The sequence below is a fragment of the Anolis sagrei genome, chromosome Y, assembly GCF_037176765.1.
Source record: "Anolis sagrei isolate rAnoSag1 chromosome Y, rAnoSag1.mat, whole genome shotgun sequence".
Classification (NCBI taxonomy): Eukaryota; Metazoa; Chordata; class Lepidosauria; order Squamata; family Dactyloidae; genus Anolis; species Anolis sagrei.
In genome coordinates, this window is record NC_090035.1 from 63,721,938 (window position 1) to 63,737,983 (window position 16,046).

General features: G+C 43.7%; 1 protein-coding gene across 1 annotated transcript in view; it reads right to left on the reverse strand.

Moving 5' to 3' along the window:
• LOC132780621 (uncharacterized) overlaps window positions 1-15,556 on the reverse strand; it is a 57,760-nt gene extending 42,204 nt beyond the window's left edge. The window contains exons 1-2 of the mRNA XM_067462406.1: window positions 15,526-15,556; window positions 48-318 (exon numbers count right to left, since the gene is read on the reverse strand). Coding sequence (XP_067318507.1) covers window positions 48-318; window positions 15,526-15,556 — 302 coding nt within the window. The remainder of the gene's footprint in view (window positions 1-47; window positions 319-15,525) is intronic.
• Between the last annotated feature and the right edge of the window lie 490 nt (window positions 15,557-16,046).

A 16,046-nucleotide genomic window follows, 5' to 3' on the forward strand; every position in this document is an offset into this window, starting at 1 on the left:
CCCCCCCCCCACCTCCCCAGCCCCACACTCGCCTTGAACTTACTCGCCTTTTCCGAAGCGGAGCAAGGAAGGAACGATCCACGCGCGACGTTTGTGGCTCCTTCTCCCCTTCCGTTGCTCGGCCCACGAGGAATCGTGTTCCCTCTTCCCACGGGGACACCGCCCACCGGGCTGGGCGTGGGGAGGGCTTGCCTGTGGGGCGCCCAAGGCAAAGATAGACCCGAGCCTTGCCTGAGTCGCCTCCCCACGCGAGTGGGTCGGGTCTTGAGCCGCGAGTGGGAGAAGGGCTTCCACGCAGATCCTCTCTGGCGCGGCCCCCTCAGCAGCGTCCAAAACAACATAGAAATGTACACACCCTTTCACAGCGGATGGCAGCTAATGCTCGCTCTTGCAAGGCCAAGCCAATGCTTTGTAGACTCTCAGTTAACCGGCAGTTTCTGGTTGCGTGAGAGTTACTATTAAAATAAGCCTAACTCACTTGGAAGGGGTGAGAGGAGGGAAGGGAATAACCAAAAATATTGTATAGATCAGGCATGGGCAAACTTGGGCCCTCCAGGTGTTTTGGACTTCAACTCCCACAATTCCTAACAGCCTCCCCCGGTAGGCTGTTAGGAATTGTGGGAGTTGAAGTCCAAAACACCTGGAGGGCCCAAGTTTGCCCATGCCTGGTATAGATGTTAGAAAGTATTATATTGGTTCATACATATATAGATGTATATAGATTTGTTTCACTTTTTATGAATCTGTAATCTATCTATATAAAAATGCTCTGTGCATAATGAGTACCTTAAAAACAAAAGAACCAATGAACGAAATCACACCAAATTTGACAACAAAACGTCTCACAACACCAGGAGTGACCATCACTCAAAAAATTATGATTTTGTCATTTGGGAATTGTAGCTGCTGGGATTTATAGTTCACCTACAATCAAAGAGCATTCTGAACTCTACCAATATTGGAATTGAACCAAACCTGCCACACAGGACTCCCGTGACCACCAGAAAACACTAGAAGGGTTTGGTGAGCATTGACCTTGAGTTTTGGAGTTGTAGTTCACTTACATCCAGAGAGCACTGTGAACTCAAACAATGATGTATCTGGACCAAACTTGGCACAAGCACTCAATACGCCCAAATATTTATTATTTATTTATTTCTGCTACTTATACCCCGCCCTTCTCACCCCCAAGGAGGAACTCGGGGCGGCGTACAAAAAGAAGGCACAATTCGATGCCCTTATCCAAATACATACATATATAAAACAATTAACATAATTAAACAATTAACAGATTAAAAACATCAATATATAACACAATAGCACAATAATAAACAGTCTCATGGTCAGTGTTTCGAGTTCCATAGGTCCAATACGTTTCGTCATTATTTGCCCATCATTATGGTCTTTCTTTTTAGCTGCCAGAGTTTCCAAAAGCCTGGTCCCACATCCAAGTTTTCAGCTTTTTCCTGAATGAGAGAAGGGAAGTCGCTGATCTGATCTCCCCGGGGAGTGAGTTCCACAGGTGGGGGGCCACTACCGAGAAGGCCCTGCTCCTCGTCCCCGCCAGTCTCACTTGTGATAAAGGCGGGGTCGAGAGCAGGGCCTCCCCAGAAGATCTTAGACTCTGAGGTGGGATGTAGAGGGAGATCCGTTCGGACAGATACACTGGGCCGGAACCGTATAGGGTTTTGTAGGTCAAAACCAGCACCTTGAATTGTGCTCGGAATTGGATCAGCAGCCAGTGGAGCTGGCATAACGGGGGTGATATGCTCCCTGTATGCCGCTCCGGTGAGCAATCTGGCTGCCTCCCGCTGGACTAGTTGGAGTTTCCGAGCAGTCTTCAAAGGCAACCCCACGTAGAGTGCGTTGCAGTAATCCAATCAGGATGTGACAAGAGCATGGACCACCGTGGCCAGATCCGACTTCCCAAGGTATGAACACAGATGGGGTTTGGGGGAAATAGACCTTGACATTTGGGAGTTGTAGTCACTGGGATTCACAGTTCACCTACAATCAAAGAGCATTCTGAACCCCACGAATGACAGAATCGGGGAAAACTTCCCACACTGAACCCCCATGACCAACGGAAAATAATTAAGGCCATCCAATCCAACGCCCTTCATCAGGGCAAGAAAACGTAATCAAAGCCCTCCTGACAAAGAGCCATCCAGCCATAGATATAGACAGATAGATAGATAGATAGATAGATAGGTATAATTCATACACACACACATATAGTATCATAGACTTAAAAGGGACCCCTAAAGAAGGACAATTATACATTGCATGTTCCAGAGTGGGCAAACCAGACACTCTCCACGTCAACACTGACAAAGAAACAGCAAGAAATACTGTTTACCCACAAGCATAAAGACATCACGTATTTTAGAAACCAACACTTTCTCATTACTTTATTTTCCATATCAACAGACTGGGCCACAGCAATGCGTGGCAGGGGACAGCTAGTTCTATATAAATAAAAATGTAATGTTCTTTGTGGGATTAACATAACTCAAAAACCGCTGGACGAATTGACACCAAATTTAGACACAATATACCTATCAGGCCAGTGAGTGACCATCACTCATCAAAACTCGGGAAAACACAGCAGAAGAGACTTAAAAAGCCAAAAAACCCAAAAATTACATTGCAACGCATGCCCAAAACTACATATATATACGCAAACACATATACACAAATATATACACACCTAAAACGCATATACACAGACTGGGCCACAGCAATGTGTGGCAGGGGATGGCTAGTTGGAAATAAAAACATATTAATTATATAAAAATAAACCTAATTATTTAAATGTTTATTCAAAATATGTTTTATTTGATCCCCCCCCCCACTTCTCCCCCCATTTACTTGAGATTTCCAGTTGTTTGAGTTCTGTTAATTGTAGGTACAGTTGAAGGCTTTCATGGCTGGAATCACTAGGTTCTTGTGGGTTTTTTTCGGGCTATAGAGCCATGTTCTAGAGGCATTTCTCCTGACGTTTCGCCTGCATCTATGGCAAGCATCCTCAGAGGTAGTGAGGTCTGTTGGAATTAGGACAATGGGTTTATATATCTGTGGAATGACCAGGGTGGGGGAAGGAGCTCTTCCCTGCTGCAGTTAGGTGTGAATGTTTCAGCTGATCACCTTCATTAGCATTTGAAGGCCTGCCTGAGCCTGGGAAAATCTCTTGCTGGGAGGTGTTAATCTGTGCCTGGTTGTTTCCTCTCTGTTGTTTTGCTGTTATAATCTTAAAATATAATTTGCTGTTATAATCTAAAATTGGAATGTGTCCAGAGGAGGGCGACTAAAATGATCAAGGGTCTGGAGAACAAGCCCTATGAGGAGCGGCTTAAGGAGCTGGGCATATTTAGCCTAAAGAAGAGAAGGCTGAGAGGAGATATGATAGCCATGTATAAATATGTGAGAGGAAGCCACAGGGAGGAGGGAGCAAGCTTGTTTTCTGCTTCCCTGGAGACTAGGACGCGGAACAATGGCTTCAAACTACAGGAAAGGCGATTCCATCTGAACATGAGGAAGAACTTCCTGACTGTGAGAGCCGTTCAGCAGTGGAACTCTCTGCCCCGGAGTGTGGTGGAGGCTCCTTCTTTGGAAGCTTTTAAACAGAGGCTGGATAGCCATCTGTCAGGGGTGATTTGAATGCAATATTCCTGCTTCTTGGCAGGGGGTTGGACTGGATGGCCCATGAGGTCTCTTCCAACTCTTTGATTCTATGATTCATTTTGGATTTCAACTCCCACAATTCCTAACAGCCTCGGGCCCCTTCCTTTTTCCCCTCAGCCGCTTAAACTGGGGGGAGGGGGATCAAAGAAATAATATTTTAGATACTGTTCCATTATCCAGGCTTAAGCCATTAGGAGGCGCTAGAGAGAGAAGGATAGTCCATTTTATGGGGGTCGGGGCAGGGGGAGTTGAAAGAAGAAAGCCATTTCCCCAGTTTTCACAGGTTATTGTTCACCTTTCCCATATCATAAATGATGGTTGTTTCCACAATGGGAATAACAGAAAAACAGGGACATGGTTTAACTTCAGCCTGCCAGATGTTTTGGACTTCAACTCCCACAATTCCCAACAGCCTCAGATCCTTTCCTTAAGTGGCTGAGGGGGAAAAGGAAGGGGCCTGAGGCTGTTGTGGGAGTTGAAATCCAAAACATCTGGACAGCCCAAGTTTGCCCATGTCTGATGGTGGTGCTCATCTCCATTTCTAAGCTGAAGAGCCGGTGTTGTCTGTAGATACCTCCAAGGTCGTGTTTACTATATCATAGCATAGCATAGCATATGCTCCCTGTTGGCCGCTGAGCTCCTTAAGTTGCTGAATGAAAGGTGGGGCAGTTCAAATCCAGGGAACAAGTCGAAGGTGGAAAACCATTGTCCCCATTTTCACTGGTTATTTCCCGCTGCCCGCCGCCCCCCTTTCCCATATCATAAACAATGGTTGTTATGACGGTGACATAGGTGGGGGGAATAACAGGGAAACGGGGAAATGGTTTAATTCCTTCATCCCACCCCCCCAAAAAATGGACTATTTCACTGTTTCTAAACCTTCCGAATGTCGCGACCCCTTAACACAGTTCCTCATGTTGTGGTGACCCCCAACCATAAAATTATTTCCGTTGCTACTGCATAACTGCAATTTTGCTACTGTTATGAATCGTAATGTACATTTCCAATATGCCGAATGTATTTTCATTCACTGGACCAAATTTAGCAAAAATATCCAATACCCCCAAATTTTAATACTGGTGGGATTGGGGGGGTGGGGGGTGGCAGGGGAATTGATTTTGTCATTTGGGAGTTGTAGTTCCACCAGCGATAGAATTGAATCAGTCTTGGCACACAGAACTCCCACGACCAAGAGAAAATACTGGAAGGGTTTGGTGGGCATTGACCTTGAATTTTGGAGTTGTAGTTCACCTACATCCAGAGAGCACTGCGGACTCAAACAATGATGAATCTGGACCAAACTTGGCACCAATACTCTATATGCCCAAATGTGAACAATGGTGGAGTTTGGGGGAAATAGACCTTGACATTTGGGAGTTGTAGTTGCTGGGATTTATAGTTCACCTACGATCAAAGAGCATTCTGAACCCCACGAATTATAGAATTGAGCCAAATTTCTCACACAGAACCCCCATGACCAACAGAAAAAACTGTTTTCTGATAGTCTTTGGTGACCCCTCTAACACCCCCTCGCAACTCCCTTAGGGGTCCCGACCCCCAGATTGAGAAACACTAGATTAGTGGTTGTTTTTATATCTCCATGGGATATTGTTTTTATTCTCATGTACCATTTATGTTATATACTACACTTGTAGTGCCTTGTAAGCCACCCCGAATTCCTTTTGGGAGATATTGGCAGGATATAAATAAATAAATGAAGGAGAAGGAGAAGGAGAAGGTGAAGAAGAAGAAGAAGAAGAAGAAGAAGAAGAAGAAGAAGATTTTGATGATGATCCTTCTCTTTTTAGCACCCCCTTGTGGCCTCTGCCCAGATAATGAAATGGTACTATTTGTTCTTAAGTTGAATTTGTATGTAGCTTGAAACCCATTCATTCAATGCTGTTAAACAATTAACAAAGACAGACAATACATACACAATGGCAAGGCTTCCCTCTTTTTCATTTCTGGTATCTGGAGGCTATGCTTGCCTCGGCCATGGGGAGGTGCTGTTGTTCCATTTTTCCATGCTGAGGAGCCTGTTGTCCAGCTTCCTGATCAAATTGCCAGCATGTCTCCAGGGGTGCATTTTACCTCCCCGCCACAGTGGTACCTATTTATCTACTCACATTGCTATTCTCGAACCCCTAGGTAAGCAGAAGCTAGGTTTGACAGTGGGAGCTCACCCCACCCACAGCTTGAACTGCCAATCATCTGGTTGGGAAGATTTTCTGTGCTGGTACAGCTGTACCAGGAGCTCCTATTTTGTTTGCTTTGCAGTTAATGTTTGTTTGCAATCCCAGGCTTGGGATTTTGCAGCAGGGTGGCTTCCTGTTATAGGCTGCAATCATAGGGTAAGCCACCTGCCAATTATAGTTAGGTTCCCTGGTCCCGCCCCTTTTTGAGTTTTGGAGGGAATAGGAGCCTTTTTGAGTCAGTTCTCACAGAGAAGCCTTTCGCACAGGACATAAAATGAAGTAGCTCCTGTAGAAAGCTTCGTCTTCTACGGCTTGGCCGGGGAGATATTCAGCCTACAGCCTACAGCTTGGCAGGGGAGAAAAGGCCCACAGCTTGGCTGAGGGACTTCAGCCGGCCATCACAGCAACCTGAACTCCTTCTTTTTCTCTGGATGTCTACAAAGCTCTGTCTGATAAGGGTCTCTCGCAGAAGCCAGACGCAGTTGGTACCGGGTGCAGGGGCTCCACGTCAACAGAGGCAAGTACAGACTGCCCAGATTAGAAGTTAGGATTTCCCCATTAGTTAATTACAGTTAAGAAGATAGTGCCTGTTCCCAGTGGACAAGATTGAAAGAGCCTATAGACTGTTAAGAAAACCGTTAAAGTACCTGTTTGTTTTCATCAATAAAGAACTTCGTGGGATTTACTTTAAGCCTCTACAGAACTCTGTTTGGGGGAATCCAAGGGCCTTTAATCTGAGGCAGCCCCGGCGTCCCATTGGGCACACAGAATTTATGTCCTGTCTACAGTCTAATGCACAGGCCCAGCGTGCGACAGCACATTTTCTGTAGCTGGCAGTTTAACCCACAGTGCTAACAAAGATTAAAATATAGTGAATATAAGATGTGAGTTTAAAATTCATGGTTAAAGCTGGCTGAGTAGCCCTTTCTAAACACAGCATCTATAAATCAAGATAATCTATTTTCCCCAAAACTGAGAAAATGAGTCTGTTTTCAGTGCTGGGGAGAGTTTGTTTGTTTGTTTTTTCCTGCTTTTCTCCTGATACAGGAACTTGTGCCCTCCTTCTGTAATCTACATTGATCCCAAGAGTCTAAAAGAAGTGAAGGAAAATAGAAGAAGTAATGCTGGCAGCCTGGTGGAGCACTCCTTGTAAGCACTAAGCACCTTCCCCATCGGTTGTTCCTGATCCTTGCTATATGGAATTTTTTCAGGGCTACACTCATAAAAAGTGTAAATTGGGACTACAACTACCAGAATCTCCAAGCCACCACAACCATTAGCCCACGAATACTTGGGGTTGTAGTCCCAGAAAATGCAAAATGAAGGTTACAGTTGGCTATGAAGAAAACACTGAAATAATGCAAACATTTTCTATACCTTGGTTCAAACATCAATTAGTGTAGAGACTGAAATCAGGAAAAGGTTATGAGTTGGGGTGGATCCACACTGTAGAATTAATGCTGTTTGACACTACTTGAACTGCGATGTATCAATGCTATAGAATCATGAGGATTTTAGTTTTATTAAGCTCTTTAGCCTTATTGCTAAATAATAATAATATAATAAAACTTTATTTGTACCCCGCTACCATCTCCCCAAGGGACTCAGTGCGGCTTACATGAGGCCAAGTCCACAGCACATCAATAAACAAAGGCGATAACCAAACTACAAATACTATAATTCCATAGCACTGAACCATAGCAGTTTAAGCAGTGGAGTTCTGGAAGGAAGGAGAATTTTGAATTCTAAATGTAATTTTAATTGTATTTGTTATATTTTAACCTAAATCTACACAGTACAATTTAATTTTAATACTTTTTTATTTGCTCTGTTTTAAGAACCGCTACCTGCAGAAAATCTGATGATCGGAGGGTTTAGCAGTTCGAAGCCGAGAGTCAGGGTGAGCTCCAGCTATCAGCCCTAGCTTCTACCTACATAAGTTTGAAAGCATGTAATGTGAGTAGAACAATAGATACCGCCTCGGCGGGGAGGTAAAAGGACTCACAATGCAGACATGCCAGTAATGCAATTGGAGTTTATGGACAACAGACTCCTCAGGAAGTAAAAATGGAACAAAAACACCTCCCCATGGCCAGAGTTGAGCATCGCCTCCAGATGCCAGAGGCTGTGTATTGTATGTCATTGTTGTCTGTGTAAAAAGGGCACTGAATGTTTGCCTTATATATATAAAAATGTAATCCACCTTGAGTCCCTTTGGAAAGATAAAGCAGAATATAAATAAAGTGTATTATTATTGTTGTTATTATTATTATTATTATTATTATTATTATTATTAAAGTGTATTAAGCTGTGACCAGGTTGTGTGATTGTCAGGCACCTTGAGTCCCCATAAGAAGAAAGGCAGGGAAAAGCAAACAAAATAAAAATAAATAAACCGCAAAATTTGTAATGCAAAGATGCACCCTTGAAAGGCCAGCTGTGGCACAAGTGGAGAAGACCCTCACATGTAAAGTTACCAAACTTGGAATCTTCATTCTACACATTAGTACTTCCAGTTTCTATGCTTGAAAAAGCTGAACAATTAAGAAAGCTTTCAGGAAAGGAGTCACTTTATTGTGGAGGCTGGAGGAGATCTCAACAGATATTATGGAAGGCTAACAACATAAATAGATTTTAGACCAAATCAAGTCTGAACTATCACTAAAAGGAAAGATGGCTAAATTGCAGCTGACATACTTTGAAAATGTAATACAAAGACATGACTCACTCAAAAAAAGACAGAAATGCTTTTAAAGTGAGAGGCGGGCAGCATCTACTCTGCCATATAATCCAGTTTCTGATCACAGATTACCTGATATGGCAGTGTAGATCCATACAATCCAGTTCAAAGCAGATAGTTCAAAGCAGATCAGATACTGGATTATATGTCAGTGTAGATCCAACCCCAGTTAGAAAAGAGGAAGGTTGTACTACAGGTGGCCCAATTGCCTCAAGGATTTCATGTGTATTCATTCCTGAAATCAAGAGACAATTCTTGGTTCATATAGCATCATTTTTGTATATAGTGATCAATCAATTCCAATTGATGATCCATAGAAGACAGCATACTAACATTTTTGCATCCGCTACATTCCGAAGTATAGTAGGAAAACCGATCCAATGTCTCTGTTAACACAGAAAACCAAAAGCAGATTGAAAGATAGAGTTTCAGTTTGGAGCTTCTTTACTTTTACTTAAAAAAATGTGCTCCCTTTAATGGCTGTGCTCATTTGTACAAAAAAGAGATGGGTGGGTAGGTAAAATTCAGGAGTGTTTGTCAGGAGATTTAGGATATGGCCTGAAGGGGGCAATGTTTTTCCAGCAATAGAGTCCAAAAAACATCCAAGGGAGCAGGAGGATGGATCTCCAGATGTGGACTTTCTTCTGTGATGCAATTCCATTTATTGGAGTTATTTTGACACTTTAGGACAGATGTATTTGACATATACCACCAGGCCCGTAGTCAGGATTTCGTTTCGGGCGGGGGGGGGGGGGCTGAATTTTTTTCAGGGGGGTTCGGGGGGGGCTGAGTTTTGGGGGGGCTGAGTCTGAGTGAAAGAGGGTCTAGCCTAGCAAACCTTTTGTATCATTACCCCAATACCCTCATGCATATGGGATATATTGAGCATGGTTATCAGATCATGATATGAATAAACATAATAATAATGCACCAGTAAGGCCTTTTCGCGAACCACCATGAGAATTTGGGGGGGGGGGCTGAAGCCCCCACCCCCCACCCCGGCTACAAGCCTGTATACCACCTTTCCTTGCATGAAAAAAAGCACCAATAAGTGTCTCTGTGTCAGGAAGTTTCAGAAGGAAAACCAATGGAAAAACCAGCCACTGGTCTGTTTGCACAGAATTTATAGCCAGATCCTTCTCTCTGTCCTGGTTTTATAAAGTTCCACTAAATTAGGATCCAACCCTATCAGCAGTGACATTTTTGGGATATTTTTGGACTGCAGCTCCCATCAAGCAAATGGCAAGGAATACTGGGAACCCCAAATATAGTCATATCAGGAGGTCCATACAGTCACCACCGAAGGCACTTCTTCCATGACATGTTTATAACTGGTTTCTGTTATAATGCTGACTTATTCATTTGTAGGATTTTTGTTCTACCCTTCAGTCAAAATGGCATCCAGAAAATGAGCATGGCAGGGCTAAGGAAGGTATGGCCTTCCAAATGTTGTTGGACTACAACTCCTAACGTTCCTCACCTTTGACTATCCTTAACTAGGGCTGGAAACAATTTCTGGTCCTGCTTCAGAAATCCCTACCACAATTACCCCACCATGTTCACAAATCTGGGACTTATGTAGATGAACATATACTATGACTGTAATGTTTAAAGTGCAGACAAGAAAATAGTTATAAGAAGCATACTTTTAATATCATGATTACCTTAATGAATTAACTAATCATTTGACATCTCAATGAATCTCTAACCACAGCTGTTAGACACTTCCCAGAACCAGGTTATGGGATTATCCAAATTGCCCATCCTATCCAAACTGTGTTCACATTGTTCTATTCCGTGGACCACCAGTAGTCCACAAGAACTAAAATATGGTCTGTGGACTACACAGTTGCAACAAGAGCGACTGGCCTTGCGAAACCCTCTTATAGTGCCGAGACTTATTAAATACTGTTTTCTGTGGGCAAGCAGATGTCAACTACTGGATGGCATATGTTCTGTATCAGAAACTAGAGCTGATGTAGTCTATCCAATGCAATTTTCTGAATCAACACCTCAAATAACCAAACTGAATCTAAAGTTGACCAACAACTGATTTGTAACCTTTTTGGTGCTAATGTTGGAGAGTGGTCCCTAGTCAAAGTGGTCCCTGGTCAAGTGGTCCCTGATCCAGTGATCCCAAGTCAATTGGTCCCTGATCAAGTGATCCCCGGTCAAACGGTTCCGACTATTCTGTAGTTGGAAGTATGTGCTGATGCTGTTGAACTACAATTCCTAGCAGTCTTAACCAATACAACGAATGATGAGGAATGTTGGTGTGTGGACCTCCACACACTGATGGACTACAACTTATCCCATTATCCCTCATCACTATCCAAGTTGGCATAGAGCAATGGGAGCTGCAATATAGCAATAGCTGAAGGACCACAAGTTGCCCATCACCTGGTTATATTGTTGAATGGAGGCTTGTGAGATCCAGGTTCTAGTGTCTGGTACACCATGAAACTCTTGAGCCTGTCACTGTTTTCTACTAATCTAACTCATAGATTTGTTATTATGAAATTAAAGTGGGAAGGAAGAAAAGCTACATGTTCCATTCTGAAATGATTGGAGGAAAGTCTGGAAATAAGGAAATATTATTAGTTATTAATCTTTGTATGAATTATTTTAAATGTTTTTTACTTGTTGTAAATTGCCCTATAATCCCTGAGCAGTCTAGAGATATGCAATGAACATATTTAACAGAATTTTGTTTAGATAGACAGGAAGAACACAGGACTCATGTCCCGACAAATACAGAACAGGTAAGAAATTGTAGCATATTTAGATATAAGTTAAACAGTTCCAGGTGCTAATAAATTCATATACAACTATGTCTCAGATAAGTACATGTGTTCCTGGATATCAGTTCCTGAGCAGAAAAAAATGATACCAGCACTCTGTGAGAGAAGGGAAGGCAGCTCAGCTGGCAGTGTGGCTGGCAGAGGGGGCCCAGAGGTGGGGCTGAAGGAGGCAGTGGCACAACCCCTCACAAATTGTGGATCGACCCCTCTAGGGGTTGCAACCCCCAGGTTGAGAACCACTTTATTCTAATTGAACCACTATTCCCAGGTGAAGTTCACATATATTGAACTAAGACCACCATCACTACTCATGTGGCTGGAGATGGTGAATGTTGTGGTTTAAGTGGCTGGACTGGATGAGCATCAGAATCCCAAATGTTTGGAGAACACCAAGTTAAGGAAGACTTAAATGTATGCATTTGGAAGAACTGGACTATTCCCTCCTTCTGCTGCCACTCACTTTGCTGTCCCCCATGTTTTGATGCACATGTGAGCCTTGTTGTTTCAGTAATGCTGTAACAATGTGCTTCTTCTCCTCTCTTTTCCGCCTGCTTAGAGAGCAATTTCAGAATGCGAGTGTTGTCATAGGCACAGCTCTTCTGGGTGCCAAGTTGGAGGTGGCACCTACCCACAGAGATAAGCATGTAGAACAACACACTAAAATAAATGAGTGTTTTGCTAGTCAGCATTATTTATGACGGGAGGCAGTTCCAAAGGAAGGGAAGATTGGTCCCTGACTAAACTTCTCTATCTTTCAAAATAGGATACTATCTCATCTCTTCAACACTGCAGCTTTTCCATGCTTCTATTTCCCTCTGGGGATGATCATTAGGAAGGAGACAGATTTGGACCAGTGGATGCCAGGTGCCACCCCCAATCTGTTACCCATCAAAGGTGACAAGGGCTCTGCAACAGACCACTATTTCCTCAAGTGCTGCGCCTGCTACCATCTCCGATTTTGCCTGGGGTTGTTCTTATTTTAAACAGCTGCTCTTTAAAATCTGGCCTGCTCAATGCCACCCCCACCGCCTTCCCCAAAGCCTCCTGCGGAACAAAGCTGCGCTGTGTGAAGGGAAATGCTGAGGCCTGGGCGGGAATCCCAGCTCGGAGGGCTCTAGGCCAAACAGCTGGGTCCATTGTGCAAGAGAGGGTTGGGTCTTTGCTCTGTGCTTTATATCTTGGCATTTGTGGTGGGGGGTGTCAGAGGGCCAAATGGCCATGGTGTCAGGGACTGTGGAAATTATTAGAGCATGTTGGTGCTTGCTGGAGACTCCCTGGAGATGTTAAGGAGGGAATTGGCCTTACAGGAGCAGCCAGGTTTTTCAAAAAGTAATCCTCGCATACAAAAAGTCTATTCAAAGAACCCAGTGTTCTCAGATGCCAAAAGTAAAGGGAGGCAAATTTCTTCTAGATGAGAGTTGTATGAAGCTGATGTTTCCTCATCAAATACCTCCAGAGTCTATTAAGTTTCTATAAGTCTCAAGAACTGGCAAGAGTAGGGATGGGGGGAACCTCAAGTCATGGGCCAGATCAGGTCAGACTGGATACAAGTCAAGTCCACTGAGATTTCCCAAACAACCTTTTCTCCTTCTTAGTTTTTGCACAGGCTTCTCCCCCTGCCCAGTTAGTTTTAAAAGACTGAAATGAATGGCTGTTGCTGTCCGTAAATTACTGAAAGCCAGAGCATCAGGCTAAAACACTCTGGTACTTTGGATTCTGTCCTCCATTTCCATCCATCCATTGGAGCCTCCAGTGGTGCAATGGGTTAAACCCTTGTGCCAACAGGACTGAAGGCTGACAGGTCGGAGGTTCAAATCCGGTGAGAGCGCAGATGAGCTCCCTCTGCCAGCTCCAGCTCCCCATGCAGAGACATGAGAGAAGCCTCTCACAAGGATGGTAAAACTTCAAAGAATGGAGGCAAAGAGTGTGCGTTTTCAATATAAATAAATAAATTGATGCAAGTAACATAAGGAATTATATATTATTTATTAGAATAAGAAAACTACAGTGTTAACACAATAGATCAGGAAAAATTACGATCGCAGTAGTGGCCCCCAGTGGTGCAATGGGTTAAATCCTTGTGCCGGCAGAACTGAAGACTGACAGGTTGGAGGTTCAAATTCGAGGAGAGTGTGAATGAGCTCTATCGGCTCCAGCTCCCCATACAGAAGCCTCCCACAAGGATGGTAAAACATCAAAACATCTGGGTGTCCCCTGGGCAGCGTTTTTGCAGATGGCCAATTCTCTCACACCAAAAGCGACTTGCAGTTTCTCAAGTTGTTCCTGACATGAAAAAAAAATCATCCATTACTTTATTTATATCCTACCTTTCTCCCAGGCTAGGACTCAAGGTGGCTGACAAAAAGAGAATTAAACAAAGCACATCATACAGAAAAACATGCAAATTTAAGATTAAGATCAGAATTAAAACCAATTAAAATTTTATTTTAAAACAGGTGAAAACCAATATAGCAGTGCAAAATGCATTTTTCCTAAAATAACTTTTCAAGAGTTTACAGAAAGAGAAAGGTCTTAACCTGTTACTGAAAGGAAAACAAAAAAGCAGCCATCTTAACGTCCCTAGGGAAAGAGTTCTCACCAACCCTTGAAGGCTGTGGGATAAAAAATGTGCCTCCCCTGTGTATTGTAGAGATTCGGCAGACTCTTATGGGAAAATAGTGTCTTTCAAGTAGACTATGCCTGAGGTATGTAGTAGGGGCGTGCAATTCAGGGAAACCCCACGCTGTTTTTGGTACCGAATTTTGGCTGCCCCCCGTTCTGGAACTTCCCAAAATCAGAAGAGGGAACATGCCATTTTGTGATTAGAGACTCTTAGCAATGGCTGTGTTTTTCCTAGTTTTTCTGTAGATATCACATACTGGTAAATTGAGTCCCAGAGAGACAAACAGACACACACACAGAGCCCTCCCCAATCTAGCACTCCAATTACTCTTCTCTAAGTATGTCTCCAAGTCAGGTATGTAGCCGGAGGGGAGGGGCTTGAGGGGCTTCACCCCCCCCCCCAATTCTCAGGGTGGTCCGCGAGAAGGCCTTATTGATATATTATTTAAACTGTTACGTTTATTCATAGCATCATCTGATCACCATGCTCAATATATCCCATATGCATGGGAGTATTGGGAGGTTTGCTAGGGTAGATCCTCTCTCAGACTCAGCCCCCCCACCCCTCCGAATCAAAATCCTGGCTACGGGCCTGCTCCAAGTCCATTATATTTTGAAGTATTGTTTTTTTACTATCAAGTCAGCTTCAACTTATGGCAACTTACAGCAACCGCTGTCATTTACAGTCCTGCTCATGTCTTGCAAACTCAGGGCTGTGGCTTTGTTGTTTGTTGTTTATTTGTTCAGTCGCTTCCGAGTCTTTGTGATCTTATGGATCAGCCCACGCCAGAGCTCTCTGTTGGCCATTGTCACCCCCAGCTCCTTCAGAGTCAAGCCAGTCACTTCAAGGATACCGTCCATCCATCTTGCCCTTGGTCGGCCCCTCTTCCTTTTTCCTTCCATTTTCCCAGCATCATTGTATTCTCTAAGCTTTCCTGTCTTTTTATTAAGTGGCCAAAGTGGTGGTTGTAATTTAATTAATCCACGATACGTATTCTTCTTTTCGATTGTTTTTCACTTTGCCAAGCACCATCATCTTTTCCTAAAACCTTGGACACATCTAAGCTGACCACTTAGAGTGAAAAGCACTTCCATGGCAGCCAAATCAATAGCAGCAACACCATGGCAGCAACACCAGAAGCACTCCAAGTTGCCAGATACTGGTCAAAGGACATTTAATCAACTACCAAACTCACAAATTTTGTATGTTTCTGTTATTTTTGCTTTGTTCTGTTAGAAATGTGATATAATCGACTGGTTACACTGACACGATAAATAAATAAATAGCCAAATCAAGCTGATTTAATTCAAATAAAGTGGCTTAATGCAGTCTAGATCCATGTTAAGCAAAGTCCCAGAATTAGGAACAATCCATGAATCTTGGGCCTATGTAAACGGTTGTGAAGGTTTCCAGGATGGAACCAGACACTGCCATCCCATGTTCACAAGATTCAGGCAACCCAGGGACATGAGATGCACTCACCGTTTCCTCCTGTTCTCGTGGCGGTGGCCATCAGGTACAACATGAGTCCTGCCAGTCATTCATCACCTGAGGTGATATTGGCTGGATTGCCAGGATGATCAGAGAAGGGAGGAAGAAAGGAAGGGGGATTCCTCCTTTGCTTCCTCCCCATTGCTTTAGCATCCCAGGTTGTTGTTTTGTTTTTGTTTTTTTCGTGTCAGAAGCGACTTGAGAAACTGCAAGTCGCTTCTGGTGTGAAAGAATTGGCCGTTTGCAACGATGTTGCCCAGGGGATGCCTGAATGTTTTGATGTTTTACCATCTTTGTGGGAGGCTTCTCTCATGTCCCCACATGGGGAACTGGAGCTGACAGGGGGAACTCATCCTTGCTCTCCCCGGACAGTTGAAGTTACTCCAGGTGACGAGCAACTGACAGGACCCATGTCACATCCAGAGACCGCCCCGTTCAAAGGGGAATGGTAGGGAACAGTAAGGATGGCACCACTGTGTGGTGAGGACTCCTTTCAGCCTTTGCAGTGGTCA